Raw genomic sequence first — 27352 nt, 5'->3', positions numbered from 1 at the left:
TAAACCGAGTCCCTGTACAACGTACGAAAAAACAGGAAAAATCAGGACTGGACACAGAAATAAATATATAGAAGGAAAACCTGGACAATCAAGGGATGTAGCCAAATCGAAATTAAGCATCCAATGATCAATGCGAAAAAAGGGTAGTCTCAATGGAAGTCTAATAATTTTATGGATGAATTCAGTTTACAAAAAACAATGTCTAATTTGTCCTATTTTATAAGATTGGGTTATGCTTTATTTGATCATTTTTATTAAATAAGAAAAGTGAATGTTATTAATTAACAAAAGTTAAATATGTTTTTGCCAATAAACATCAAACGCCATATAAAGTCTACCATCCAGTAAATGTAATACAATATTTACCTTGTTGTTTCTTTTCCAACTTGATCGAAAACACGCGGGCTCCTTGGATCTCAACTAGGCTACCTCAACACAAGTGTATCCTGCGATGTTTCGTTCTGAGCGACCTGCAGCTGCCAACTGCGCTCGCTGTGAAAGCTGGATGAGACTACAAGGACCGTTGCAACTCACAAAGGTAGGGGTGTCCAAGCGAGTGTCTGCATTTCAAAACGGAAGTTTGCGCACGGACGCGAGGTAGTGAGACGTCGCAATGACTTGCAGCACCGTTAATCATAATGGCTTCATACACATTATTGCTTTTGTCAGTTGATGATCCAATACGAGATTTAAAACTATTTAATCATAAACGCCCCTAATGTTTATTTGGGTGAGGTTGCGTGCCAATTCTGCACTGCAGAGCATGGCAATTTGTCCATGGTGGGCAAGGTTAGGAGGAATTGATAGCCTATCCGAGATTAGATTTAAAGCCCGATTAGTTTTATTGAGAGCATATCACTTAACCTATGTGCCAAAACAATGAACTATTTCAAACTAATTTCCCCAATATATATCATTATTAAAATCAGAGCACATTAGACATTATAAAACATATTGAACTGTATCAATATAATAAAGTTAATCTCTGACCATTATCAACATAGGTTTATGTTTAGACAGTTTTATCTTGACAATACAACATTTGATTAAACTAATATAATGCAGGATTTTACTTTATCACTTCGATCCCTGATTTGTAGGCGCTGAGGCTCTTGGCCGTAAACTACATTACCTAAGAAGCCTTGCGATTTGCCCAGGAATCCGTCCGTGGAAAACCGATTGCGCTTGCGTATCCAGACGTGGCAACGGCATCATGGCTTCTTGGATCAGCGACGGGAGTCGGAGGAGAGAGATGAAAATACACATATTTTTCTTGTTGGTAAGTAATATTGCTCGTTTTATGTTACATCAAGACAGAGAGAATAATATTCATAATCTGATATCAAAGCTGTGGCCAAGGAATTATGGGAAAACCTAAAACTGTTCTTTGCCGTGTATTCGTGCTGGTTGCAAAGTTGACAGGCTATTCAAATCGTTTTTGGTGGTAGAACTTGTCGCTCATTATTGGCCATTAAGACTGAACGCGGATTTTTATTGTACTCTACGTATCCATTGCATCCTTGTATTAGGTAATGTTAATTTAAGATAAAGTTGTTCAATGTATGCGCTTTCCCTAGTAAATACCGCATGGATGCTTTGCGAGCACAACAGGCAATAGATTTAATCCGTGAAACGCTGGACACATCATTTTTAATTCAAGGACATACGTAGGATTTCTTATCCTGGGCATGAAGGCCTGTATTCTATTCACGATTCTAGTTCTTCCAAACTGTGGGCCTATACTTTTATGACGGAAGTGCCTTCCTGCCCCTTGGCCCGTGTTCATGTAACTGGCTGCAAGCGTAGTAGTAAGTGCAGGGGCAAAACCCATGGAACGACCAACCTATTTCACGAAGCTTCTGAGGGTCTGGACTAATGGTCATATTTCAACCAGAATACAGATGCAGGATGTGTTTTTTCTATTGTGAAGAATGACTAGTGGTGTAGTAGGTAGCCTACCCTTCTAAAATACAGGTTAGCATTGAGGGGTGTGGTTCACTGCCCTTTGGAGTCAGAGGTAGGATAATATAGTTATAACCCCTATGTCATGTGACCCATATTCCAGTCATTTGTTTACATACAGAAGCTACATGTGGCTGTTCTGGCACTAACATTCAGTTTTGTTATCCATGTCCTGCAGAAGACCACGTCACTGGTTGTGGCAGTCCTTTTCCTGTTCCACATCCTGTTGTATTCCTGCCATTGCAAACAAAGGTGGAGACGGGGTACTGGTTTAAGCAGCCAGACAGACATGTAGACCTGGGTGGGTAGCGGAGATAGCAGGACACTGTTCTCTACCAGGGGCCGAGGCTGTCAAAGCAATTTAAAAAATATTTGAATCTGAGTTGAGGACACATCTCCTATCCACACACACACACACACACACACAGTGCGCGCACACACACCCTCCCTAACATGTTGGACTGCCTGACATTACACCCTGGAGTCCTTTTTACATAAATGGCTCTATCAAGAGAGGAGGGCCGCACATTGACAGACCTGTTCGTATTCCCTGTCTTCTAATCAATTGCCGATAAATGATCAATTGTTTCATAATATTCCCAACTGTCAGCATTTCGACCGTGGCTCTATCACCCAAGGCTGGGGGGAACATATCTATACTTCGGCTCATCTAGTTTTAACGTATTCTATGAGCCACAGTTCTTGGGCAACTACCACAACACACACACACACACACACACAGTCAGTAGCTGCTTCTCAAGTCATTAATCAGAGGGAAATGGAGAGAGCGTTTCACAAACAGTCGACTGGTTTGTGCTGATTCAGTGCAGCTTTCTAAAACTGGGATGGCATTTATGAAGCAGGTTTGTCACAGCAGATGGAGGGGTGCAGCAGCAGAATCCAGGCTTCTGCTGCTTAGCTAGCGTAATTTTTTTTTTTTTATTATTATTTTTTTTTTATAAACACTGATGTGATGCGACACCTTTTTTGGATTAGCATTCTAGATGAAGAGTGTGCTAATGGCCGCCCTCCATATTTAAGCCATTCGCTCAGAAGGGCTTCCAGGGACAAGGCTCCCTTGCACTCACTAAGTTGCATACCTTAATTCGAAAATGTCGGCTGGATGAGATATGGTTTATTGGGGGAGCTTGATCGATAATGAAAGGATTTGCAATAGATTGTCATTCTGAGAGTGGGGTTGGGTGAATAGGCTACGCTTGACCAGTCATGTTTGCCTGTGTGCTAATGGTCTTCAATAACGTGTGTTTGTGACTGTGTCACTTGTGAATGTGAGTGAAATAGAGGCTACATTACAGCATCCCAGCAGTTAATGTGTTCCAACCTCACTTTATCAGATGATTGAGTACAACCAAGAACCAAACCAAGTTCTTGGCCAAGAAGCCATGCTTTCCTAGAGCCTACTGTCTCATTGTATCTTCTGTTAATGTAGTACGCAAGGCTGCCGCGTGGAAGGACTGAAGGCTCAGTGTGTGTGCGCTTGTGGTTGTGTGCATTTGTGTGCGTGTGTGAGCGTTTGGGTGCCCGTGTGTAGTTCCACCTCCACCTGTCTCCATCAATTGGGAGTGTGTGAGTGAGTCTGTTTCCCGGCAGCATGTGTTCAGAGGATGTAGATAATGGTAGGGAGAGAGCGGCAGATCACATGGGCCACAGCAGGCCTTTAGAATGGGTGGGCTAGGCTGCACACGCTAATTGCCAGGCATTGATGGTCTATCAGGATTGGCTGCCTGTCTGCCAGAACACAGTGTGAGTGGGAGGGCAATGTCATTATCATTTTTTTTTTTGGTGAAGGCATAATCACACGACGAAAACGGAGTCATTGTAGTAGGAATAATCAGAGCTGATTTGACTAATTATACAACCAGTCACGATAGCCTGAGCATTTTATGATTCAAACTTCTTGGTAAATCCATGATGCTATTTATAGTCCTGCATCCCTTCCTCTCCTCTGCCCCAGTCCAACATCCCCTTCCTCCCACCCCCTCCAGGAGCTGACCTAGCCAGGAGCTGACCTAGCCAGGCCGGGGAGGGGTATTCATGGACCTCACAGGACAGAGATTCTCCATTAATTTTTTTTGACTTTTAATTACTCCTGACGGGCAGCTTCACACCCCAGGCTACCCGGTCTCAGAGCAGGGGGGGGGGGGAAGGTAGGCCGGTGGGCAGGCAGTGGAGGACGTCACCCTGTCACATCCTTCGGCTCTGTCTCCGATCAGCAACCTCTAGACTCCCACGCTGTCACACAGAGAAAATTAGATGGCCTCCTGATAGAGTTCACGAGTCATCCAGACAAGTGTGTCTGCGTGCGAGTCTGTAGTGCGCATTTGTGGGTACGTGGATATGGACCATCAGAAATGTGTGGAGGTCAGGGTCAGATATGGTTTCAGTCGTTCCACTACTGTTTCAGTATGGTTTTAGAGAACCTGTTAGAGATGGGCTCCGGAAGGCTCATGAAGATGAGAATGTAGGCTAGCTTGGTTTAAATTAAGGCAGTGTCACTCATTATGTATGTGGACCAGAGCAGAAACGGACGTTTAGGGCAAATTTGATATCTCTGCAGGGGACCAAAGGACGTTTTTAAGACGCAGTAGGAAGGAGACGATTCAAATTTGTCACACAGTGTGACACCGAAACTCCATGTCACACTTCAGATGATGTTTACCTGGGTAAGCATTCTGCTTGCTCGGAAGGTTATATAATTACCTGGGGAAATTCACCTTTCAAATGATTTTTTGATTGAAGTTGGTGGTGAGTGCTCTGCTTATTTTATGTATCAAATGATCTGTGTGTGTCTTTGTGCTTGTGTGTGCGTGGTGTTTAGGTGTGGTTGGCGTCCACACTGCAGGCCGTCAAGGTGTCTCCTCTCATTGAGAAGATAAGCGACCACAAAGACTTCAAGAAGCTTCTAAGGACCCGGACCAACGTCCTCGTACTCTACACCAAGTCAGGTGAGGCACCTCGCTGCTAGCTGTCACCAGATGTTCCTCTTCGTTTTGATTGAATTATTTCCCCACGTTTAGGATAGGATTTGCAAGTGTGTCACACGGCTGTAGTTTCAGTCTGCCGAGTTGGGAAGTGCTAGGGTTGGAGATTAGAGTAAGATGAGTGTCCCTACGCGGTCAAATGAGGTCGTAAAAAAAGCAGTCACTCAAAGGCATTAGGGAAGTCAAGAGCTTGCATTTAACATTTAATTTGCATATTTTACACCGGCCCGAAGTGTGATTCCCCTCCACCACAGGGCCCATGGAAGACTGAACCATGCTGATCCCGTCCATAAACAACCCAGCCTCTCTGCACAGGAAGAGCCTCTCAAGGCCTCATGCCTCTAGATTCATTCGTTTCATAATTCAAGGCCCATTTCAGCCTCTGTCAGGTCATTGGATAAGACTTGCACATATCGAACGCCAGTGATTGATGGTTTGCTGCGCTGTTCTGTGGCGTTTCCCCGAGGCACGGGCCAGGCTGTTTCCCTTCCTTCATGTTTCCCTACCCATTTAATTTCCTGCTGTCTGTCCCTCTCTCTGTGCCCCCCTCCCCCAGACCCAACCCACCCTCAAGGGGGTGTCTAAACATTCTTCTCCCCTCCAACGCTGCACACTTCCTCCATAAAACCAAACTACTCTCATACCTGATGTCACCGTATGTTGGGATCTAAGAGCCGTGCTTTCAGGTGTTTCCCTTAGCAACCTGGTGCTAGGCCCCTTTTAGGCCCATACCACTCCCCCGAGAGTCATGGCAGAGCCCCAGACCTACTGAATATAAAGCAAGTGTTGTGTCTACAGCCAGTGGAAATGCTCTACGAATGCTTGCGACACCTTAATCAAGTTTAGCAAGAAGGCAGTAAAACTGATATACAGTGAGGCTGTAGGAATAAAGACCCACAGGGTGTTTTACCCGACTCAGAATCCACACCCTCGTGTTGACTTAGTTTTATCATTGTGAATTGTGGTTATGTTCGCTGCTATAAATTGTTTCTCATTGTGGCACTCTGGGAGGTGAAGTAAAGTTCTCTCTGTGATACGATGGCGTTCTTTGTTTGCTATGTTGACATATTCCTGGTGTTTTATTTGAGTCCAGAGTACTTGTGTTCAGTGTGTCATCCTGACCCTCCTTATCTATAACCTCCATAGTTTTTTTTAAAGCAATGACATTATCATTTGCTAACAAATGCATTCACCTGTTATCCTTTAAATATGATTATATTCATACACTATTTTCTTTGTGTCGATGGCTAGTATGCAGTTCTAACTGTGTGTGTGCGTGTGTGTGTGCAGGGAGTTCTGGGGACTCCCAGCTGAAGCTTCTGTCAGATGTTTCCCAGGTGGTGAAGGGCCAGGGGACCATTGCCTGGGTCAACTGTGGGTGAGTAATGGATGCCGTGGCCTAGTTCACAGAATGACAGTGCTTAGGATCATTGTGTTATATGCTATATTGCGTAATACCAGCAATGGGATGATATGAACCACTTTTTTCACAAGTTTGATTTCGGTGAGTGGCACTGGCTCAGAAGAAGATCTGTCAAACAAGTCGAGTGCAGCCGTTTCTCTGTCATTGAAATTTGCAGCAAAGAACTTGGAAGCCTTTTGTCTTGGTCCTTTGTAGGAGCACAATGTGGCATGTCTGGCCAGAGTAATCGATAGCAGCCATTGAAGCCGCTGCTGTATCCTCTTTAAACTGCCTCCCTCTAGATCTCTATACCCGGCCTGTCCTGCAGGCACACTGAAAATGCTCATTAAAACATTTCTTTCTACATTTCGTTGAAGGCTGGAGAGAGGAGAGAGTCACAGCCGTGTGTGTGTTGTGCGTGTATTGTCTACACGTGTAGCGATGAGTCACGGAGCACATTAACTTTCCTGTATTGGAATCCATGCTTCTCTGTCCTTGCCTCCCCGCGCCCCACACAATAGATGTGTCAGGATGGGGCAGATTAATCCACCTCAGGCTCTTTTCTTGGAAGCCTTATCACCGGGATAGATGATACTCCCATGGCACCCGCAGGAATGCTCTTCTTTAAACTCTTTCATCGTCTGCGCCCACCACCCCCAGCAACTCAGGCCTCTGCAGGCTGCGTGTCCGCTCGGTTCTCTGTGCTTTTTTCCACAGCTGTGTCAACCTTCAACCCCGTGAGCCTCCCCCGTCGCTCAGGAGGGACGGCATCCAACGGGAATTGGAGAAAATTAGAGGATCTCCTGGCAACTGCCTTTCAAAACATACCTTGAAGTTTCCCTCAAGCTTGTCTGGGAGTGGCAAGCTGTCAACTCTCCTCGCTAATTGCTTGTCATCAGTTCGATTCACTTACAGCAATGAGCAAAATAAATCTTTCACTTTTTCAAGTTTACCTACTTTATGTTCAATTTCTGGGAATCTGCCTTTCCACTCTGCCTCCATACTGGAGTGGGTAGTGAGCTTCTAGGCCTGTGCCAGAGAGCCTACAGGGGGCATAGATGACCGGGTTCAGCCCTGCTGGACTCCCCCTGCCTCTGCCAGTACTGCTCCAGCTAGCAAGCCTGCAGTAATTGTGCGCGTTGGCATGCTCTAGCACCTTCCTACGTGGAGCAGGTCCAAAACAAAGCTTAGCCGAGAGCCTGTGGCGGAGTGGAGCTGACGGGCCTCAGCATGAGAACAGACCTCCCTGCCAACCTGGAGGCCTGGGGAGGCCAAGACGACACACTTAGAGCAGATGACACAGAGCTGAGAGAGGGCCAACTATGGCCAACCCGGGAATGAGGTCACAGGAAGTGGGCGAGGGAACAAGCCAGGAAGGGTCCGGCTAATGGTATTAGTCACATCTTACATCAAGATTGGCTGAATACATTTTTTTTTCATGATGCCAGAGGAAAGCTTCTGTAATCCTGAAGACTTCTTGGATGATTTATTAAGCATATCAAGGATGACCTGTGTTTGTGTGTTTTTCTGCTTTACTGGATTCTTTTTAATTATCTCGATTGCGTGTGCACTATCCGGAATAGCTGACAATGTACTGTTGTCGCAGAAAATGTTTAGTTTTCTATGGGTTTTCTTCTCAATGGCAGTATTCTCTGAGTTTATTTGGAGGCAGATTTGACGTGGGCAGTTCTCCAGAAAATACGTCTCGACTCTCCTTTTCTCAATGTCATCTTTTGTTGCACCCAATATCTTCCACTCAGCCTCTCTTCCCATCTCTCTCTCTCCACCTCTCTTCGTCACCTGCCACCCCCCTGTGGACAGCAGAATCCATCTGACTCACCCTGCATGACGCAACTGCTTGAGAAACAAATTATCACCCCTAAAATCGGTGCCTGGGTCTGCATGAGCTCTGCTGTGGGTAGAACTGGAATCCTCTGCTGCCAATTTTAGTCTCTTACTCCTCGGACAAGTCCGAGTACTTTATTACTTTATTTACTCGACTACTTTTATTACTCTCCTCTTTGTTCTGTGGACGATTGTTGAGAAGAAAGTGACGAGATATATTTACTCCTCAGCTGAGGTCATCTTAAATTCGATTTGTCCTGGGACTATTTCTGTTACTTGACTATTCGTTTCCACGGTCAGCACGGAGATCGCAAATCCAGAGAAGTCCTCCATTATCGCGGCGACCAGCGTAATGTTCGACGAGGTCAGGGCCCCCTACGCTGCTAACAAGCCAGTGATTTGGAGGCACTCTGGCCATTTGCACCCCACCCGTTAAAGGGATATGGTGTTCCGTGGAACTGTGTGAAACTGATGATTGGCTCTCAACTCCCCCGGTACAATGTGCGGTCACAATGTCTGCTCATGAATACCTTGAGCGATGCCATCTGCTATTGTGAGTCTCAATGTTTCGGTGCATGCACTCACACGCACACAGTCACTATCTACTCTCTTCTACCTGCATTCTGGAAAACATCCCTCCTGCAGACAATGACACTATCTATAATGTATATAACATTGATGACAGCACCTCATTCTCTCTTAAAGGACAAAAAAGGGTATTTTGCTGAGGGTGGGGGTGGGGGGGGGGGTGGGTCTGTCAGTACTGTAATTGAATTCCATCCCTTTTGAATTTTCATTAGCATAGAAGCTTAGCTCTCCAGTGGAGGCCTGTGTGTGTCTCTCTCACTTCCTATTTGTCCTCAAGTAACACATTTCCATGCTCATTATCGCTGGAGAGAAAGGGAGTTATTATCGTCGGGAGAGGGGTGTGCCGGGAGTGTGAATGTGTGGGTGGCTGGTTATATAGGGTGTGTGTATTTGTATGTTATGCATATGCATATTATGCATGTGCTTACAGAGGGTTTGTTTGCTGTTGGGTGTTCTGCTTGTTTGCGAAGATTACTCTCCACAATGACAGAAATGAGCCTGTGAACAGTATGTAAACAGATCCTCTCCTCAGCGCATGCCGTCTCCAATCAACACCACGGCTCTCTAAATGAGTGTGTATAGTCAACAGGAGTGCGTGTTTCTGTGACCCGTCCGAGAACGTCATCAAACACACTGATATGTTCCAGTTGATGGCAGTAATGGCTGGAGACTTGATTTCATCAGGCTTAATCTGTCTCTTTATGTATTTCTCTTTCAGAGATTCAGAAGGTCGCAAACTGTGTAAGAAGGTGAAGGTGGACCCCAGTTCAAAAAGCAGTGGAGCAGAACTCCTGCACTACAAGTGAGACTCTCTCCACTGTGTCGCTTCCTTTTAATAACGTTTAATAGCGTCTCTGGTGTTAAGCAGAACTCGTGTGTGTGTTCCAGGGATGGAACCTTCCACATAGAGTACAGTAGGCCCGCCACATTTAAGGTAACTTTCACACTCTGCATCAAGATCACCTCCAAACGTCATGACTGAAGGTGGGGCGTACGTAAACACCAAGCGGGAAACTTATCAGCAAATAAAACGATGATCACGGGAACATCGCTGCTTTCTTCCTGATTTGAAAAGCATGTTTGTGATGTTTTGGTATTTTGAAATTAAAGCACATTCAGTCGATCATGTCTTGCAGCCGAAACTACAGATTGCGGCAACAATCATCCTCATTTGACCCAGCCCTGCTGATTTAGTAATTGTACAATTTTAGATACTACCTCATGTATAGTTGTGCTTGCTGTTGTCTCAGAAGACATATGGCTCATCACTTAAGTTTGGAAAGTGCATAAAAACTCATTATGAACATTTTAAAGTGAAGAATGACTTGCGTGATTCCCGAATGGGAGAACATTTTAGCGGATATATTACTCGCCATCTGCCAGGCCAGTGCAGCTCCTGCTCAGCATTCACTGGTGTGTTTTTCCCAGTGACACCTTCTCATCTGCTCTCCTTCTCCTCTCTATTTTCCCCCTCTCCTCCCCCTCTCCATCCCTCCAGTCCATGGTGGCGTTCCTGAAAGATCCCACAGGAGCCCCTCTGTGGGAGGATAACCGCGAGGCGAAGGACGTCGTCCACGTAGAGAGTGAGAAGGTCAGTGCGTCCTGTCCTCTATGGGTCCCTGCTAACATGGACTGAGTGTCGCTCTATGGAGATTAATTAATTAATATGCTGCATTAAATCTGAGCTCAACAACAAACCGCTGTGATGATGACTAAACACTTCAGGATAAAGTCAGACTTCCTGTTCTCCAGCCCTCTCTCTATCGCTCTCTGTCTCTCTCTATCTATCCAGTCTAACAGTTGGATCACCTCAACATATCCTGAAATAACAACACAGCACTACACAGTTACTGACAGACATAAACGCAGGCCAGGCGCGGCATCAAAGAGCTGAAAACAGTTCAAACATGATCAGCGGCCCGCTCTGTCGTCAGAGCTGTCCGACGGTTCTCACTCCAGCAGCGAGGCTGACTCGATGCCTCACCAGAAGGCTGCTCTGCACACACGACCCGCGCGAGGCCTTTGAACATCTTTTGATTGCCGGATGATCCGCTGATTCCTGCTCATCTCTGTGTTACACCATGCCTGGAGGACAGCGTAGAGTAGAGGCTGTGTCAGTTGGCAGTTATTCTGATGTGAAGGAACAGGAAGTGGATGTGTAATGAGGGAGGGAAATGAATTGTCAAGGAAGAAAGGATTCAGACCCCCCCCTGTGTGTTTCTTTCTCTTCCCTCCATCCATAGCATCAGTGTGTGTCGCAATGCCAATCAAATGAGCCAGGCGGACTATTTTTGTGCGGCTAAGATAATTAGCGGCTGCTTTTCATAGAATCACTCTCCTCGTGATTCACCGCGTGCTTCGGTCTTTTGTTCACCACGCTGCACCTCCGCTGTTCTCTTTGTTTCTCAGGACTTCCGGAAGCTTCTGAAGAGAGAAGAGAGGCCGGTCCTCATGATGTTCTACGCCCCCTGTGAGTCACCCGTCTCATTCACACTGCCTGCAGCTGAGAGGTCCAGGTAGAGTCCTGGAGAGACAGGCGTGTTGTCCTCAAAGTGCTCTGCAAAAAGTCACAACAGCATTGTGCTCATTACACAGGAGCCTTCATTCTTGAACACACAGTAAAGTTGGAGAACCAACCGTGTTGGCCTGCTGGCATAATCAAGTTGGCGCCTAGACACATTTCTCAAATGTCTTCATAATGTATTCCCCTATCTTGTGTTGTAACAGGGTGCGGTGTATGTAAGAGGATGCAGCCCATCTTCCAGCAAGCGGCCACAGAGACTAAGGGGAAATATGTAAGTGAAGCTCCTCTCGACGGCTGGCATCTTGTTTACGGAGCCTAATCACTCCTGTTCTCAGTGAGACACCATCACAGTTGCAGTTCAATCGAAAGCAGCTTGCCTCCAGGGCCTCTTCGCCCTGTGCTTTAGAGGAACTACATAATGGATGTGCCAGCCATCAGTCAGACACCTGTGTAATTGCTAGGATCACTGCTCATTTAGAAACCCGACTTTCCCTCCTCATTTTCCTCTTAATATTATTCTAGATTGAGCTGTCCTCATGAAGTGGGGATTCACTTGGTTTATACCCATTTACTTAACTGTGGTCACCTAATAATGCCCCAGCAACACCAATTATGGGATGGAGTCGTGACAGTTGGAGTCTTGTGTCTGTATGGATTACTGTGGCTTCCCCCTTAGACCTGACAGTGTTGTGTTTTCTTCACGGCTCTCTCGTCTCTCCCAACCTTGTCTCTAAAAAGCCACTCGGTCAACAGAGAAAGGGGAAGAACAATCTAGTACAGTGGAGGACTGTCCAGCTAATGGTACATGAGATTGCAAGGTGGGGTGGGGGGGGGGGGGGGTGGGCTGGTTGGTTGCGTGAAGGAGATGAGCTTCTTCCACTGGAGAGCGGAGAGTTTACAGATCAATAGCACACAGGGTGTCCCTCCGCGACTAGCCAGAGAAACAAAGAAACTGTTTTCAGAAGCATTTCTGGTACAGCAATGTCATAGGGCTGACTTCAGACGGCTGTTTCCTTTACCCTCCTAAAGGAGCAAAGTACTGAAGGGAAGAAGTTGAGTTTTCAGTGTTTGATTTCGGTTGTGTGAATAAATAAGCCCCTCATTTAGAGATTTGCATAATGGGTGCATTTACCTCCCTATACGCGCAACATGTGGTGTTGCAGCATAATGACAGTATTCCAAATAGTTGTGTGACAGACGAGATGCTTTGAGTTTCAAATTGCTTTTGAAAAGTTAACCTGGTTAACCCGAATCCCACATCATGTTTTCATGTTTCGTTCTGTTTACCAGCTCTGTCGTTCATCTTCATTTCCAGGCTTTTGGGAAAGTTTCTTTTCAAATCAAGTAAACTACCGTTTCTGCCCTTCTCATTCTCTCTCTCTCATTCTCTCTCTCTCATTCTCTCTCATTCTCTCTCTCTCTCTCTCTCTCTCTCTCTCTCTCTCTCTCTCTCTCTCTCTCTCTCTCTCTCTCTCTCTCTCTCTCTCTCTCTCTCTCTCTCTCTCTCTCTCTCTCTCTCTCTCTCTCTCTCTCTCTCTCATTCTCTCTCTCTCTCTCTCTCTCTCTCTTCTTGTTTTCTCTCCCTTTCTCCTTTATATTTCCCACTGCTCTAGGTGTTGGCAGGGATGAATGTGCACCCAGCAGAGTTTGACGGCCTCAAGCAGGAGTACGATGTCAAGGGCTACCCGACCTTCTGCTACTTCCAGTGAGTCTCTGTCATCCGTCTCACTTAGGGCCTCGCTCATATGGCTGCTTCACTCCAAGCTGGGCCAATAGAACATTTACTACTGTAGGTGTTTGGAGAGGATGGGGGCACGCATCATATCACCACACTCATTGCCAAGCATCGGCACACTCCCTGCCTTGCAATTGGCCAAAGCAAGTAAGTGTGTCGTTGGATGTTCTGATCTGACTCCTCTCTCGGAGTTTCTTCAGTGGGCTTGGGTCCTTGACGATTCTGTTTGAACGAGGCAGGCTCACAATGGGGGGGGGGGGGGGGGTTTCTGCTGGGAAGAGTTGAGATGGGGTGGAAGGTCGTGGGGGGGCCTGGCATGGAGTCTCCACTGTGGTGTGTGTGTGTGTGTTTGCTAGGGGACAGATGGAGTTGAAGCTGAAGGCTCCCTCTAGCCTCTGAGCTGTCTCTGGGTCCTTAAGCCTGCAACTGCTCTCAGTAGGATGTCCTGGCTGCTGTTTCTCCATCCTAAGTTACCCTCGCTGCTAGGTCCTCTGTCATGCAGGAGAATGTCCAAAGCCTGTATAGATCAAGTAGTATCAATGTAGTGTATGTATGTTTACTTCCTTGTATATGACTTGAAAATGTGCTTCTTCATAGAGCTTGTGCACTTGTTTCAGATTCGAGTGAAGACACAGACAGATTTGGTTGTACCATCCAGCCAGCCTTCTAGCCTTTACAAATCCCCCCCCCCCCCCCCATCCATCCTATCCTTTCAAACCTAACTAAACGCTTCTTGTTTCAGCTCAGCCTTTCAATTAGGGTCCATTAAGCAGCTAGCGAGGATGTGCTGGCCAAAGCAGAGTGAGCAGGTTACCAGTGAGACGTTAGCCATTAGCTTTCCCAGCTCAGGGGGGAAGACAAGCGCACAACCACGCAGCAGCGTTTGCTTCCTGTAATGAGCCCTTTCATTTGGAACCCGTTGCAAGTCCTTCTAGGACAAAACACCATCGTCTCGAACACTTCTGGTGCAGAGCTATCTCACAGTGGTACCGTGGTGGACTTTCTGCTCAGAAGCCTCTACCTTTCGTACACCGGGAAGACCACTGCAGTTTTCAACTGGGCTTTAGGGCACCACTAAATTTGCCACAGCTAAATGAAAAAGGTCTCAAAACTTGTGTTCGAAAGTCCTTTTTATTTTCTTTCAGTAGCTACGGGCAGCATGTTTTTATGGCTCCTTGTTGTGGAGACCGACCCACTTCATGTTTTTCGTGTAACATCGTAAAGATCTATCACGGCTTGCTTTTTCCATAAGACACACGATAGGTCTGTTAACACAGTCTTCTTCCAGCTGTGGTTTTCACTGATGGGGACATTTCTCCCAACGTTTCCAACTCCCTATGGACCAGGAACAGTTATAAATGACTGTGATCTGCAGGTATCAAGTTGAGCTGGCACAGATTAGTCCCACGTGGAGGAGCCCCAGATCACAGCAGATCAGCACCGATACGTTTAGAACCCAAGAACGTCGTCTTCTGAGAAATCGCAAGGTTTGGCATGTTCACACAGTGGAAAGTGCGCTCTGTTTTCAGCATGTTTCTGATTCATGGCAGATCAACAAATTAATACAAATATATGTTTTTAAATCATTTAAATGTCTGCTGCTGCTGGCTGGCCCAGTGGGTAAACGGGCTGTGTTATCCACAGAAGTAGGAAAAGGAGAGAGGGAAATCAACTCATGTTGCGCATTTTCTTTTTTGTTGCTTTTGTCATCCTCATAAAATGTCTCGTTTGTTCCCTAGTCCTTCTCTCTGCTCTGGACAGGAAAAGCAGACGCATGTAGGGGGATATTCTTTCAGCTATTCGAGGAAATTCATTCATGTTGCATTGCTCCATAGTTTGTTTTGTTATGGAACTCTCTGGTGACGGTGTAACGCCAGCACGTGTTGGGTGCTTCTGCGTCTTCTCTTTCCGCCTTCTAGGAAAGGGAAGTTCCTCCACCATTATGAGAACTACGGAGCCACGGCCAAGGACATCATCGACTGGATAAAAAAGTGAGTGACTCATTACCCCGTTCTCACCTGTGAGCTTCCCTGCTTATCCCATTCTCCCCCAGTATCACCCCTTTACCCTCTCATGCCTCCCTCCTTCATAGCTCACTAGAGGGGAGAGAGAGAGAAGTGTGTCGAAACAATTCTTAGAAGGCCAGTAAACACACGACACTTGAGAACCCTCTTCAGTGCAGACTCTTCAAGTCCTGAGCACTCTCCTCTCCGAGCACAATGGCCACATGTGAAACCTTCCCACGGTACACGGCCATAGCACCATCTAGCATGTGCTCAGGCTGTTGCTGGTGCTGCTGCCCTTTCCCTGGGCCTTGATCAGCTCAGCCTGCTAATGCTAAGAGGTGCAGCTGACAGTTAAATACGATGATATGCTCACTGGACAAACCCCTGCAGGCAGGCACCGCACACTGTCACACAGCAACGAAATTGGCTGAATGTGCAGAAAAGAACTCACCAGAGCTTTACCTTCCGGAACCCTCCTAGGTGGCATTATGGGAGTACTCCTATAAAGAAGCACACAAGTAGTCAGGCAAGTGAGCTTGCCAGTGGGGAAACTCAGCACCTGATGTTGCTTAGAAACCACCTGGCCATCTGGTACAGAATAAGTAGCCGGCTAAGATTTTTAAAACAATAAATTGGAGTTGAGCCGATGTCCTTAAGGAGAATCTGTGCAGGATGAGGCCCACTTCTCACAAGCCTCCCAGTTGCACAATACTGACATACAAAAGTTTCCACTATCAGAGGGGCATATGCAGGTGTAGATAAATACACCTTATTATACAACCAGTACGTAGATACTGCATGTACCAGGGGGAACATTTTGTAAGTATGTGTGTATGTTTATGGGAGAGAAGAGCGTGTTTGTGTGTAAGACAGAGAGAGGATGCGTGCGAGCCAGCATGCCTGCGTGTGCGTACTGGTCTTGGCAGTGCAGGAGAGGGTTCTGTCACACGGGCGTGTCCACTCTAGTCCAGATGTGTGTGTGACGTGAGGTGCAGTATTGGCTCCAGCTGTGATGGCCTCTGGTACCGGACCAGCTCAGAGGACTGTTCAGTGGAAGTGTGACGGCTCCTGACCTCTTCATGTGCAGTATATCTCCACACATTACCTCGAGTCCTCACCTCAGGTCTCCCCCGCTTCCAGAATGTTTCTACACTGCTTCCTTGCTGTTTTCCTATTCATTTTTCTTCTCTCTCCACCCTACCTCTCCCCCCCCCTCTCTCTCTCTCTCTCTCTCTCTCCCCCCCCTCTCTCTCTCTCTCTCTCTCAGCCCCCAGCCCCCACAGCCTAAGGCCCCTGAGGTACCCTGGTCGGAGACAGAGTCCCCGGTGTTCCACCTGACAGACGACTCCTTCGATGGCTTCCTGGAGGAGCATCCCTCGGCCCTGGTCATGTTCTACGCCCCCTGTGAGTAGCCTGCCCCAGGAACACACACAGAACCCACACACACACAGACAAGCACACACAAACACGCATACATGTACACACACGGCCCGAGTCTCCCACACACCGTCAGTCTCCGGTAGGAATGACTGAATGACCTTGCGCCGTTTACTCAAGCCTATGTTGCATCATTGGAGCTTACGCAACGGGCTGTTTCCAGAAACGTTTCTAAAAATGCCAAACTGTGAAGAATGAAACCTTGAGTTCCAAACTCTTGTCTCTTAGGTGAGTGTGGAGGTGGTCCGAGGGTTGTTAGTCTAATGTTGTCTCGTAGCATAGAGTGAACATTTCCACCTTCTCTGGGAGGTCTCATATCTTGTCCTCTGACCTCCTCCTTGCTGCATTGCTAACCTCGACACACCTCTCTAGCCACCAAGGTGTCCAGCTGTTATCCTATTATGCAATGAGAAGCTAAGCCTCCTTCTTATAGACTCCCGCCCCAGTCCAGGATGCCAGCTAGACAGACCCAACCCTCTCTCCATGGGGTCTAGGCCCAGACAATGGTGGCACGGCAGCCTTGACCGGACACACAGTTCCTGCTCATTGAGACTCTGAACAAGGGGCAGTCAGCTGATATTGGCATCAGGCATTGCAGCTTACACACACACACACACACACACACGCAAACTCGACCAGACATGCATGCGCACAGAGACACCCGCAGAGACACACTCGCTGTGTGGAAGTTTTAAAGTGGTCCAGACATCATTGAGAGATACATGGCTTTGCGTTCAAGAGGGTGAGCTTGTATTTTGATCTGTCTCAAACCTGAACCGATCTATCCCTATGCTGACATAGACCAAGGGCGCACCTCTACAGACAGCCTAGACTAAAGATGGGCCTTAACCCGAGTCTGGAGACAGGCTCTGAATGAAGATGAGTGGAGTTTGACTGTACTGCCAGTTTGCATGGTGGTGGTGTCCTGAGAGACACACACACACACACACACTTTTATGTTGCTGGAGGTAGACAGAGTACAGTACTTGAATCACTAAAGCTGTCTGTGGTCAGCGCAGTCAGTAAGATTATTCCCAACACTACTGAGATGTTCCTGGATCCGTAACAGGCAAGTTTGTTACAGTAGTTACTGACATCTAACTCACGTATTTTATTAGATTTAAATATAAAATAATGTCTGTGCTTTTTGATCTGATAAAGTTAAAGTAAAACGATAAAGTTTTACAGGGCTGTTATATATATATATATATTTAGTTATTGTTTCATCCTGCCTTAACATGCAAAAGAAACCTAGATATACGTGTTCTCTATCAAAGAGCATATTCATGAGATTTTAAACAAAGCATCTCATGGATACTGGGGCACAAACTTTCAGTTCAGCGTCTGAAAGACGTTTAGCTCTAAAAATAAGACCCATCCACGCTGCACTCATGCATTTTTTATCAAACGCAGAGTTTATTCATGATGCTAGAATTTGGTAACACAACAGTGTTGACAAGCCAGCTCACAGACACACGCACACACGCGGGGCGGAACACTTGCTGTGGCTCTCGCAGCCCTCACCATGTGATGTCAGCGTGAGGTCTCAGTTCCAGTACGCTGTATCCATCCTCTGTCGGCGTTTCAGGAGTGAGGACGCTGACACCCTCTGCCCACGCGGCTGCAGTCATGCCTGTGGACAGACATGACTCAGTCCTCCAGGGGGTGTCACCATGGATCTCCTTTGCCCTCCAGTATGATTAAATAGCACAAGCTAGGTACGGATGGAGCGCATGTCTAGTCTATCGTACGAGGTGAGAAACCTTGCTCTCGCTAGCTCGGATGGATACGGAAACCGAGGTCTGAGATGCATTAGGACTGACTCTTCTGTCCTAAACTGACTCCGAGTCAGTTTTATGAAGAGTTTCATGAAGTCAGTTTTATGAAGAGTTTCATGAAGTCAGTTTTACGAAGTTTCCCGAAACGGGTGGAAAGTTCCCAGCCGCTTGACTTCGCGTGCTCGGACGAGACGGCTCCGAGGGCGTCGTGTTTGTGAAACGTTTGAGTTTGTTTCCTTATGGCCGTTGTTTCTTCCGTGCGTGTTCGTGTTATAAGGGCGAGTGAAGTCACGCTGTCCTGCTCTGAGTTACGACCTGTCGTCTCTCTCTGCTCAGGGTGTGGCCACTGCAAGAAGATGAAGCCAGAGTATGATGAAGCCGCTGAGACTCTCAACAAAGACAAACACGTAAGTCTTCCTGTGTGTCTATGAACCCCATCATGTAGAGTCTGTGCGACACGTTTAACACCCTTCCCCAGCTCGAGCCCTGGCCGCTGGTATGAAGAGAGAGAGAGAGAGAGAGAGAGAGAGAGAGAGAGAGAGAGAGAGAGAGAGAGAGAGAGAGAGAGAGAGAGAGAGAGAGAGAGAGAGAGAGAGAGAGAGAGAGAGAGAGAGAGAGAGAGAGAGAGAGAGAGAGAGAGAGAGAGAGAGAGAGAGAGAGAGAGAGAGAGAGAGAGAGAGAGAGAGAGAGAGAGAGAGAGAGAGAGAGAGAGAGAGAGAGAGAGAGAGAGAGAGAGAGAGAGAGAGAGAGAGAGAGAGAGAGAGCGCGCACAGGGGGGAGGCTTATGTGTTTATGATTATCAGGGTGTGTCCTGGTCCTATCCTCTCTGGTAATGCTTCTCCCCCCTGGCCGCAGACGGGTCAGTAGCACTCAGCCCAGCCTCCCGATTGGTCCCATTACCCCATCCCCTCCATCTCTCCAATCGTCCTCATCCTGCTGCCTGGCGAGGCTGAGCTGTTCTGTGGCGGTCTGCCCAGTGCCGGGGGTCAATGGGAAGAGCTCCCACATGATCTAATGTGGCTTTACTGGAGCCCTTCCTCACACCCCGGACTCTGGAGGCCCCTCAAGCCCTTCCTTTTTCGTCTTCTCCAGTACTGGTGACTCATACAGTACACTACACTCATACATCGAAGCTTGGTGAGAAGCACATCTGTGGACTTGCTGTAGTGCTTAACGTCTACAGGACTTTCTCTGTAGACGTTGCTCCAATGTTTACAAGTAATAGGGGTGATTTTAATTTGAATGGATTGCAACGTACCGTTGAAGGGCTCTTAAGACGGCACCACGACTGTTTGCAGTCTTACTAACAACCTTCGGTTTGCTCTCCCTCTCCTCCGTCTTTTGCGCGCCCCTGCTTGCTGCAGTGCCTCAGCCCGTGAGCAAAATAATTGTGTTGATGATGTCATAACTGCGGTGGTGTTGTTCTGTGTGTCCAGAGCCCTGGCGTTCTGGCGGCGGTGGATACCACCATCCACAAGGCGGTGGGAGAACGCTTCAAGATCTCCGGCTTCCCCACCGTCAAGTACTTCCAGAAGGGGGAGGACACGTACACCCTGCCCCATCTCCGCAACAAAGACAAGATCATCGAGTTCCTGCAAAAGTCAGTTCTTACCTTACCGAACCCTAAAAACACACCGGCTCGGCGTTAGTAGGGATGCCTAACATTCCAGAACGCCGTTGCCAACGATGCAGAACGTCACTAGTTGGATGTCTCTAATGAAAACTAGTCATGTGTAATGGCCATGTCCTGATTCTTCTCCCCCCTCCAGCCCCCAGCCCCCACCTCCTCCAGAGCAGTCCTGGGAGGACACACCCTCCAGTGTCAGCCATCTCGGATTGGAAGACTTTAGAGAGGCTCTGAAGAAGAAAAAGCATGCCCTGGTCATGTTCTACGCTCCCTGTAAGAACCTCGAGCATGCCTCCCAATGACAGTCCGGGCGAAACACCTGTTGTTGATTTACCCATGTCACCCATGACCTCAGCTTTCATTGCCCCGGTGTTTACGAAGCATTCCTAGCCAACCTAAAGCTGCCATCTTCTCCGGCTCCACTTGAACTGTTGGGAATTGGGAAGTTACACACTGGGCTCAAAATAGATTTGCAGTAGTGGGAAAATAGGATGACAGGTCCACCTCCTCGGCAGTGAGCTAAGCATTAAGACACACACACACACCGTTTCCTTCCCTGTCAATGGGGAGGGGGGGGCGCTGACGTTACGAAAGCCTACAGTCGCCGTATGATGCGAGACTTCAAAAGAGCAAGAACGCAGCACCTTCATCTTAGCGCGGAGCCAAAGCTGTCTGAAATGCCCTTGGCTGTCCCTCGACAAAGAGGTGGTTGAGGCAGAACCGACAAAAACAAGGTGCTCTTTGTGCTTCCCCCTTTTAACGTGTTGTAATCCACTGTGTAACATCCGCCCAGGGGCCTGGCGGATCAAACTGCATAAAGACTGGAAGGCCTTCAGACAATCTGTTAATTGCTATCAAAGGGGATAGGAGACACTCGTTCGTTTCCTAGCGTCAGACCTGCAGAACAAACAGCCTACATAGCCCTGCGAGTAATAGGCCGCTTTCACCGTTTCCTACAGTAAACCCACCCTGGAAACACTGAGCTAATATCTGTGTACTGGTACATTACACCATTTACAACGCTCATTTACCCTAAAGCCTATTTAGCCGAAATGACATCCATTTAATTTTGATATATGATATCCGATTTGAGAATGAGTTGAGTGATTCCCACTAGTTACGTTGATATCCCTGTGCAGGCGAGGTGTTTAAAGATCTAGCTCTACCTCGCATTGGCAATGTAACAACCCTTCCTCTTGTGGTCAGAGCGACCAATAGGGAGAGGGGATCACCAAACACAGGCAACACCCAGTGGCAAGCTACTCAAGTCTAATGGCAGAAGGTGGAGACCCATGGACGTGGGAGGGGCGTGTTTGCTAGGGGGAGTGAAACTTAGAGATAGATGTGCTACAACATCCTGGGAGGCATCATTCATGAGGGCGGTAACAAGTTTTATGGCTGCTTGTGAAATGGACATCAGTAATAAGGGAGTAGCATGTGTGTACGCTGCCAAATCCTATGTGCCGTCACACGGCTACGAGAGAAAATGACCTCTCTGTACGAGGGAGTCCGGTTTGTCGCGTGGTGGTCCATGTCCTGCAGCGAGGGGCCATGTAGTGCTTGTGCTGATGTGGCCGTAGCGACACTGACTCCCTCTTTCCGGCAGGGTGTCCCCACTGCAAGAACGCCGTCCCCCACTTCACCACAGCAGCCGACCTGTTCAAGGAGGACCGCAAGGTGAGACTGCCCATCCCTCCGCCGTCTTCCTGACTTGCCTTCATCGGGTTACATTTTCAATACAGGCCAATCTGGAAGATCTGACTTGCATGTGACTTCGTAAACACACACAATTCCTCAATCCCAAATTAACACGGGGAGTGAGGGAATCGGGCTAGTAATCCGAAGGTTGCCAGTTCGATTCCCGGTCATGCCAACTGACGTTGTGTCCTTGGGCAAGGCACTTCACCCTACTTGCCTCGGGGGAATGTCCCTGTACTTACTGTAAGTCGCTCTGGATAAGAGCGTCTGCTAAATGACTAAATGTAAATGTAACACCTACACCTCCCTATTGTGAAGTCGTGTTGATTTTAGAAGGTTATTGCTCTACTGTTTACTCTTTGCAAATTCTCCACTTGGAGGAATTATCTAGGTTAGGATTGCCATTGGTATGGTATGCTGTCATGTTGAAATCTATCCGGCCCTCGCCATGATTATCTCAAGGGCCGGGTGCTGATTGGGGATTATTCGACTCAGACACTCTCCCCTTCTGTGTCCTCGATCCTCATGTTTTCTCATATACCCCTCTGGAGGCTCTTTCACTCTCATATCCTCTCTTGCTCCTCTCCCCTGGCAATCCATCTCACTTCTATGATGCCTTCAATTGTACATTTCCTGTTAAACCCTCTGACTCCGTGACTCGAAGTCACTGTTTCCATTTGGGGAGCCCCCCCTCCCACCTAACTGTCTGACTCACCTCTGTCCTCACTTGGCAAGCGAGTTCTCTCGCCCTGACCTGAAAAAAAACCCAAAGTTGAACATTTGCAACTGAGTCAGATGCATCCTACATAGCACCAGCCTTTACCAATTATTGAAATGCCACTCGGTATTTGGCACGCAATCTTTTTACATAAGCCTGTACATAACTCACATCGTTGCGATGTTGAAATCAATAATCCATCACAGATGTTACTGTGTGAAGACGTCTACTTTGGAACTTGTTTGCTGGGCAGCGCCTCGGTCCATCTATTCAAGGGAATAGAAGTTCTTGTTTTTTCCTGTTAAGACCTGCTCTCTAACCCGGAGCGTGTCTGAACGGTGGATGTCCCTGCTGTGAGACATGCACGCCAACGAGCAGACGCTACTGGCTAACAGTGTCGGGAGCCTGGCTCACAGTGTCGGGAGCCTGGCTCACAGTGTCGGGAGCCTGGCTCACAGTGTCGGGAGCCTGGCTCACAGTGTCGGGAGCCTGGCTCACAGTGTCGGGAGCCTGGCTCACAGTGTCGGGAGCCTGGCTCACAGTGTCGGGAGCCTGGCTCACAGTGTCGGGAGCCTGGCTCACAGTGTCGGGAGCCTGGCTCCTGTGGAGCTGAGTTACAGTCACCTGTCGATGTACATTCCAGTACTGTGGGGCTCCATACCGAGCCCAGGACAGGACCAGAGCCAGAGACCCTGGGCTGTGGGGGTCTGTCAGCCAGGAGTAAGTGGTCCACTCGGAGGTCTCCACAGGCAGGATCCAGCCCCCTCCACTGGCCATTGATAGTATGCATGTCTGCAAAGACAAACTAGAATCCCCACAGTTCTAACTTGGATATCTGTTGGTGTTACATAACCATCATGCCTTTGACATCCCTCATGAAGGCATAGAAAAGCAAAGACAGATTCCTTTTACCCCCTCCCTGTGGCTTACATTAGATGACCACAGGATCAGATGGTCAGTGCGCACGAGGCGTTGTCGGGGTGGGGTGTATGATCCGATAAGCCTGGCGGGGTGTGGAGCAAGGGAACTCGATGCAACCCAGAGACCTCTGAAAAAGATCTCCCCTCTCCTGGTCCCTGCTCTCCCCCTCTCACCATCGTATGCCCTTCTTCTCTCCATCTCCCCTTCTCCTACAGTGAGCAGGATTTGGGGGGGGAAGGGTTGATTAGACAGGAGTGACAAGGGAGAACGGAACACAAGGTTGGTCATTTGTTTGAAGTCCTCAGTGCATGGCTCTGCACGGGGGCGAATCTCCATCTATTGACTTTCTTCCCCTCATTTACCAAAGACAGATATAACAAGCTCAATGCTCACTTGCAAGAAACACAATTAAACACAAGATATTGCATCCCCCTCGAATGACGATGTGTCAGTGTTCAGTGTCTGAGGAAAAGCAATGTTTCATCCCAATCCTGAATTAATGGGATGTCTACACTGCTAAAGCAGGGGTTTTATGGGGTAACTAATATTCAGAAAGCTGCCTGCTGACTAATGAGAAGACCATGACCAAGGAGAGAGAGTGGGGGGGGGGGGAGGGGGGACGGTCTAATAACCTGCTTGTGCAGTGAGGATTGACTTGCTCTCACAGCTATTAATTAGCACCTAAGGTAGATTCATCCACTATTGATGCTCCTACTTTGTAGGAACCCAATCGCTGCAGCTTCTCCAAGGTACCGTAACAGGTGTAACATCTAGTCCTCGACAGAGCCCCCCCTGTACGCTTCCACGGCGTCAGAGCTGTTGTGGGATCAATGTGATGTTGCGGGGTCCTCTGTCAACTGGAGCAGGATCAATAAGCAGCATTGGTCTTAGACCTTTTGAAAACAATCCCTTACGACTTAATTTTCCTCCTGTCAATTTGCCGGCTGCTTTGATTGATCGCCCGGGCTGGCTCGGTGATGAACGTCGGGGCCAGTGTCTGCAGTGATGTCATCATCGCCGACTGCCACAGATGCCTTCTGGGAGTTTAAAGGGTTTGTTCCAGCCTGGCTGTGAAGTTAACAGCTCAGCCTCTCTGATCTGAGATGACCCTGTTCCGTCACTGTCCCAGACCTGATGGCATCTGCTCACTAGCCTTACTGGCCCAGCTGGCCCTGACATCTAAACTACCCTCAGCCATTCATCTAACAAGGGTTTGACGGCACGGCTGACTTGGGACAGATGTGATTGTGTGTTCTCACTGCTGAAGAACAGTCCGGTCATTCGGACGAGCAATTTCATGTTGTTGATATGCGGCGGAGTGCCTGCGATTTGGACGTCGAGCTGTCCGATTTGTTTAGTCTCGGCAGGAGATCTATCGTTTCCTTATTCGTCTCCAGGAAAATGCTGGGACATTATTCAACGGTGACAAGTTCAATGCCCGGTTTTTGAGTGTTTGGGAGGGTGACATTTGAGCTGTCCAAAAGGATGAACTGAGTGAGCTGTGTATCAGAGGTGGTATTCACGCCTCATTGGGACCGGCTTTCTCAACTGCCTTTCTCCAACATAAATCTCCTTTGTTGTTTTTGTGTAGGAGGGATTGGTTTTCTTCTCTCTCTCTAAATGGTCAAGTCTGATAGGAATGTATTAGTCATTTTTCTTAACCCTGCCGAGTCTCTGGCAGGCTAAATTTGGGAAAGTGGAATGTTGAGAGCAAAACAGCTCAGTCCGTGCCAAAGCAGCTGTCAGAGGTTCAAGTACTTACTGCGAATGTCTCTGTACTGCAAATAAAGGCTGCAATATTAACAATGTGGATATTGTATGTCTTCCATACAAAAGTTAAAGGACTGGAAATTCACAGCTTGTTGAACAGATCGTTCCGCTTGGATTGAATTAGACTACTAGGCTCTTATGAAACCTGGCATTTATACTATAGGAAATGTATGGCTGCTATTTTCTATGTGGAAAATCTCCCATCAAATAGGAAAAATGCTGCATATGACTAATCCTCTGCCATCCCGAGCCACCCCTGTCCTAGGGAGTGATATAGGTGTGCCGTTGTCGAGGGTTTGGTATTGGTAGCTGTGGCTGTCCCCCTCAGGTATCCCTTGAGCCAGACGTCTTATCAGCAGGGGACGGAACAGCACAGCAAGGCCATGAGCAGGGGAGACAATGGAACACCAGTCAATAGAGGAGCATGGGATATCTCATGCCGAATGAAATCCTGCCAATGCCTACACCGCCACATTCCATTAATGACCAAAAGCAGGCCAAATCGATTCCTTAGTCGGGTAGTGTCTGTGTCATGTTTACGATCATTCCCCTCCACCCAGATTGCATATGCAGCCGTGGACTGCACCAGAGGACAGAACCACGAGCTGTGTAAACAGGAGGGGGTAGAAGGATACCCCACCTTCAACTACTACAACTATGGCAAGTTTCCCGAAAGATACAACGGAGACAGAGGGGTAAGGAACAACTCGGGGCCACAGCAAGTGCTCTCTTGTCACCTTAGTATCACATTGTGTTATAGACCAACGTTTGTAGGTATCCCCGATTCCCAACATTTCTCTCTCTGACTGTCAATGGTTTTTTTTTCTCTCTCTCTCCTTCCCTCCCTTGTTTCAGGAGGCGGGCTTTATAGGCTTCATGCGCAGCCTGAGGGGGCGGGACCAGGAGAAGGTTGGCAAGAAGAAGGAGGAGCTTTAAGGCTGACTTAGGTGGGGAGAGCCTGTCGTTGCACTGTGACCCCTGTCCGAGCGGGGGGCCTATCAGCACTGACGTGGGAGACTTGAAAACCTCAGCGAAAGGCTATTTTTGATACTGCGCTGACCATGTTTGTTATACCAGCGGAGTAACCTACCGTCAGACCACTTCAGATTTTTTTTTCATTTTTTTTTTTTCATTAGTACTTTGATGGACCAAACAAAAAAATCATAATCAAAACAGAAACAAAACAGAGTTTTTGCCCAAATACTGTGACTTCATTTGTGAAAACGACATCTCATACTGTATCTATGCAATACTTCTCCCTGCTTGCCCAGCCCTGGGTATCTGTGAAAGTGCTGTTTGGTGGTCTGGGGATGGAGGAGGGCTGTGCTTGTCATTGGCATCCACCCACCCGCAGCCAGCTACACATTACACCACAGGGATCACACGTTAGCATTGTTAGCTCTGTATGTTATTTTGAAGAGGAATCCAATACAACATAGGTATACAGCTTTTTCCCTCCAAAAAATATTTTTGTACAGAACTGTCCTGTAGGAAGACTGAACCCATGTTAAACCTTCATGGTGGAATTGCTCCAGTATAGACGACTGGGACTGTTCACGAGTCTGTCTGAATGCTGTATTGATTGTTCCAAACTGAATAACACTGAAGTGAAGTGGAATCGCCTTCTCTATTTCAAAGCTGTTATGTGTCGTCTTGCTTTAAAGAGAAAACGTATCTAGTCTCTCAAAACAGTGGCCTTAAATGTTATTATGGAAACGAGTTACATTATTCAGACAGATATGGTGACATTCGAGGTCCGGAGCTCTCTGGGGGTAATGTTTCAAAGCCTGGTGCTTGTCAATCTCCACCTTTTTTGAAGTTAATCTTAACAGACATTAGCGTGAATGTCAAAAAGGTCATTTGAACTGTGTTGCATTTGCAGAGGCTTAGTGTTGTAGTTTTGCACCATGCCTAGTGTTACCTCTTTACTATGGCCCTACATGTATAGAGATGAGGTATTTAACTAATCATTAGCCTCATAGCGTTGGAGAGACCTGCAGGCTTAGAAAGATTCCAGTGATTCCATCTGGCCCAGTCTGTCACATTGTCATGTGTATTGCATTTTCGAACTGAACCGCACTAAGGAGATAAGGGTGAATGGATAGTCCAGTCAGCCTCATTCAGATCTTGTTTTGTGAGTCCTTCTGGTCAACGGTCCGTCTTCACATTTGATAGATTCAGGTCATTATAGCCGATGATGAGATCCGAGCTTGCAGAATGCACAATGTGCACCGACCAGGAGGCATTATAAAACATAGGGGCCATCCTCCACCCTGATGTGGCCCGGTGTGCTCCAGTTTAGTCTGGGCAGTGTCGACCCTTGTGTTCCAACTCATCCA

General features: G+C 47.7%; 1 protein-coding gene across 2 annotated transcripts; it reads left to right on the top strand.

The window, feature by feature from the left end:
- Nucleotides 1–1173: 1173 nt before the first annotated feature.
- pdia5 (protein disulfide isomerase family A, member 5) lies at nt 1174–26154 on the top strand. Of its 2 annotated transcripts, XM_062456946.1 has the most exons (18): nt 1252–1279; nt 4541–4646; nt 4802–4928; nt 6255–6342; nt 9518–9601; nt 9688–9733; nt 10298–10390; nt 11209–11269; nt 11527–11594; nt 12937–13028; nt 14978–15049; nt 16332–16468; nt 18616–18686; nt 19716–19879; nt 20049–20179; nt 21513–21583; nt 25574–25708; nt 25869–26154. In XM_062456946.1, exons 2-18 carry the CDS (start codon nt 4632–4634, stop codon nt 25947–25949), a joined length of 1536 nt encoding a protein of 511 aa, XP_062312930.1. In that variant the 5' UTR covers nt 1252–1279; nt 4541–4631; the 3' UTR covers nt 25950–26154. The 2 variants fall into 2 exon arrangements, with proteins under 2 accessions (XP_062312929.1, XP_062312930.1); XM_062456945.1 differs by lacking the exon at nt 4541–4646 and having other exon boundaries at nt 1174–1279.
- Nucleotides 26155–27352: the final 1198 nt, after the last annotated feature.

The sequence above is a fragment of the Osmerus eperlanus genome, chromosome 3 (genome assembly GCF_963692335.1).
Source record: "Osmerus eperlanus chromosome 3, fOsmEpe2.1, whole genome shotgun sequence".
NCBI classification, from domain to species: Eukaryota; Metazoa; Chordata; class Actinopteri; order Osmeriformes; family Osmeridae; genus Osmerus; species Osmerus eperlanus.
This window is presented reverse-complemented; position numbering and strand designations above follow the sequence as displayed.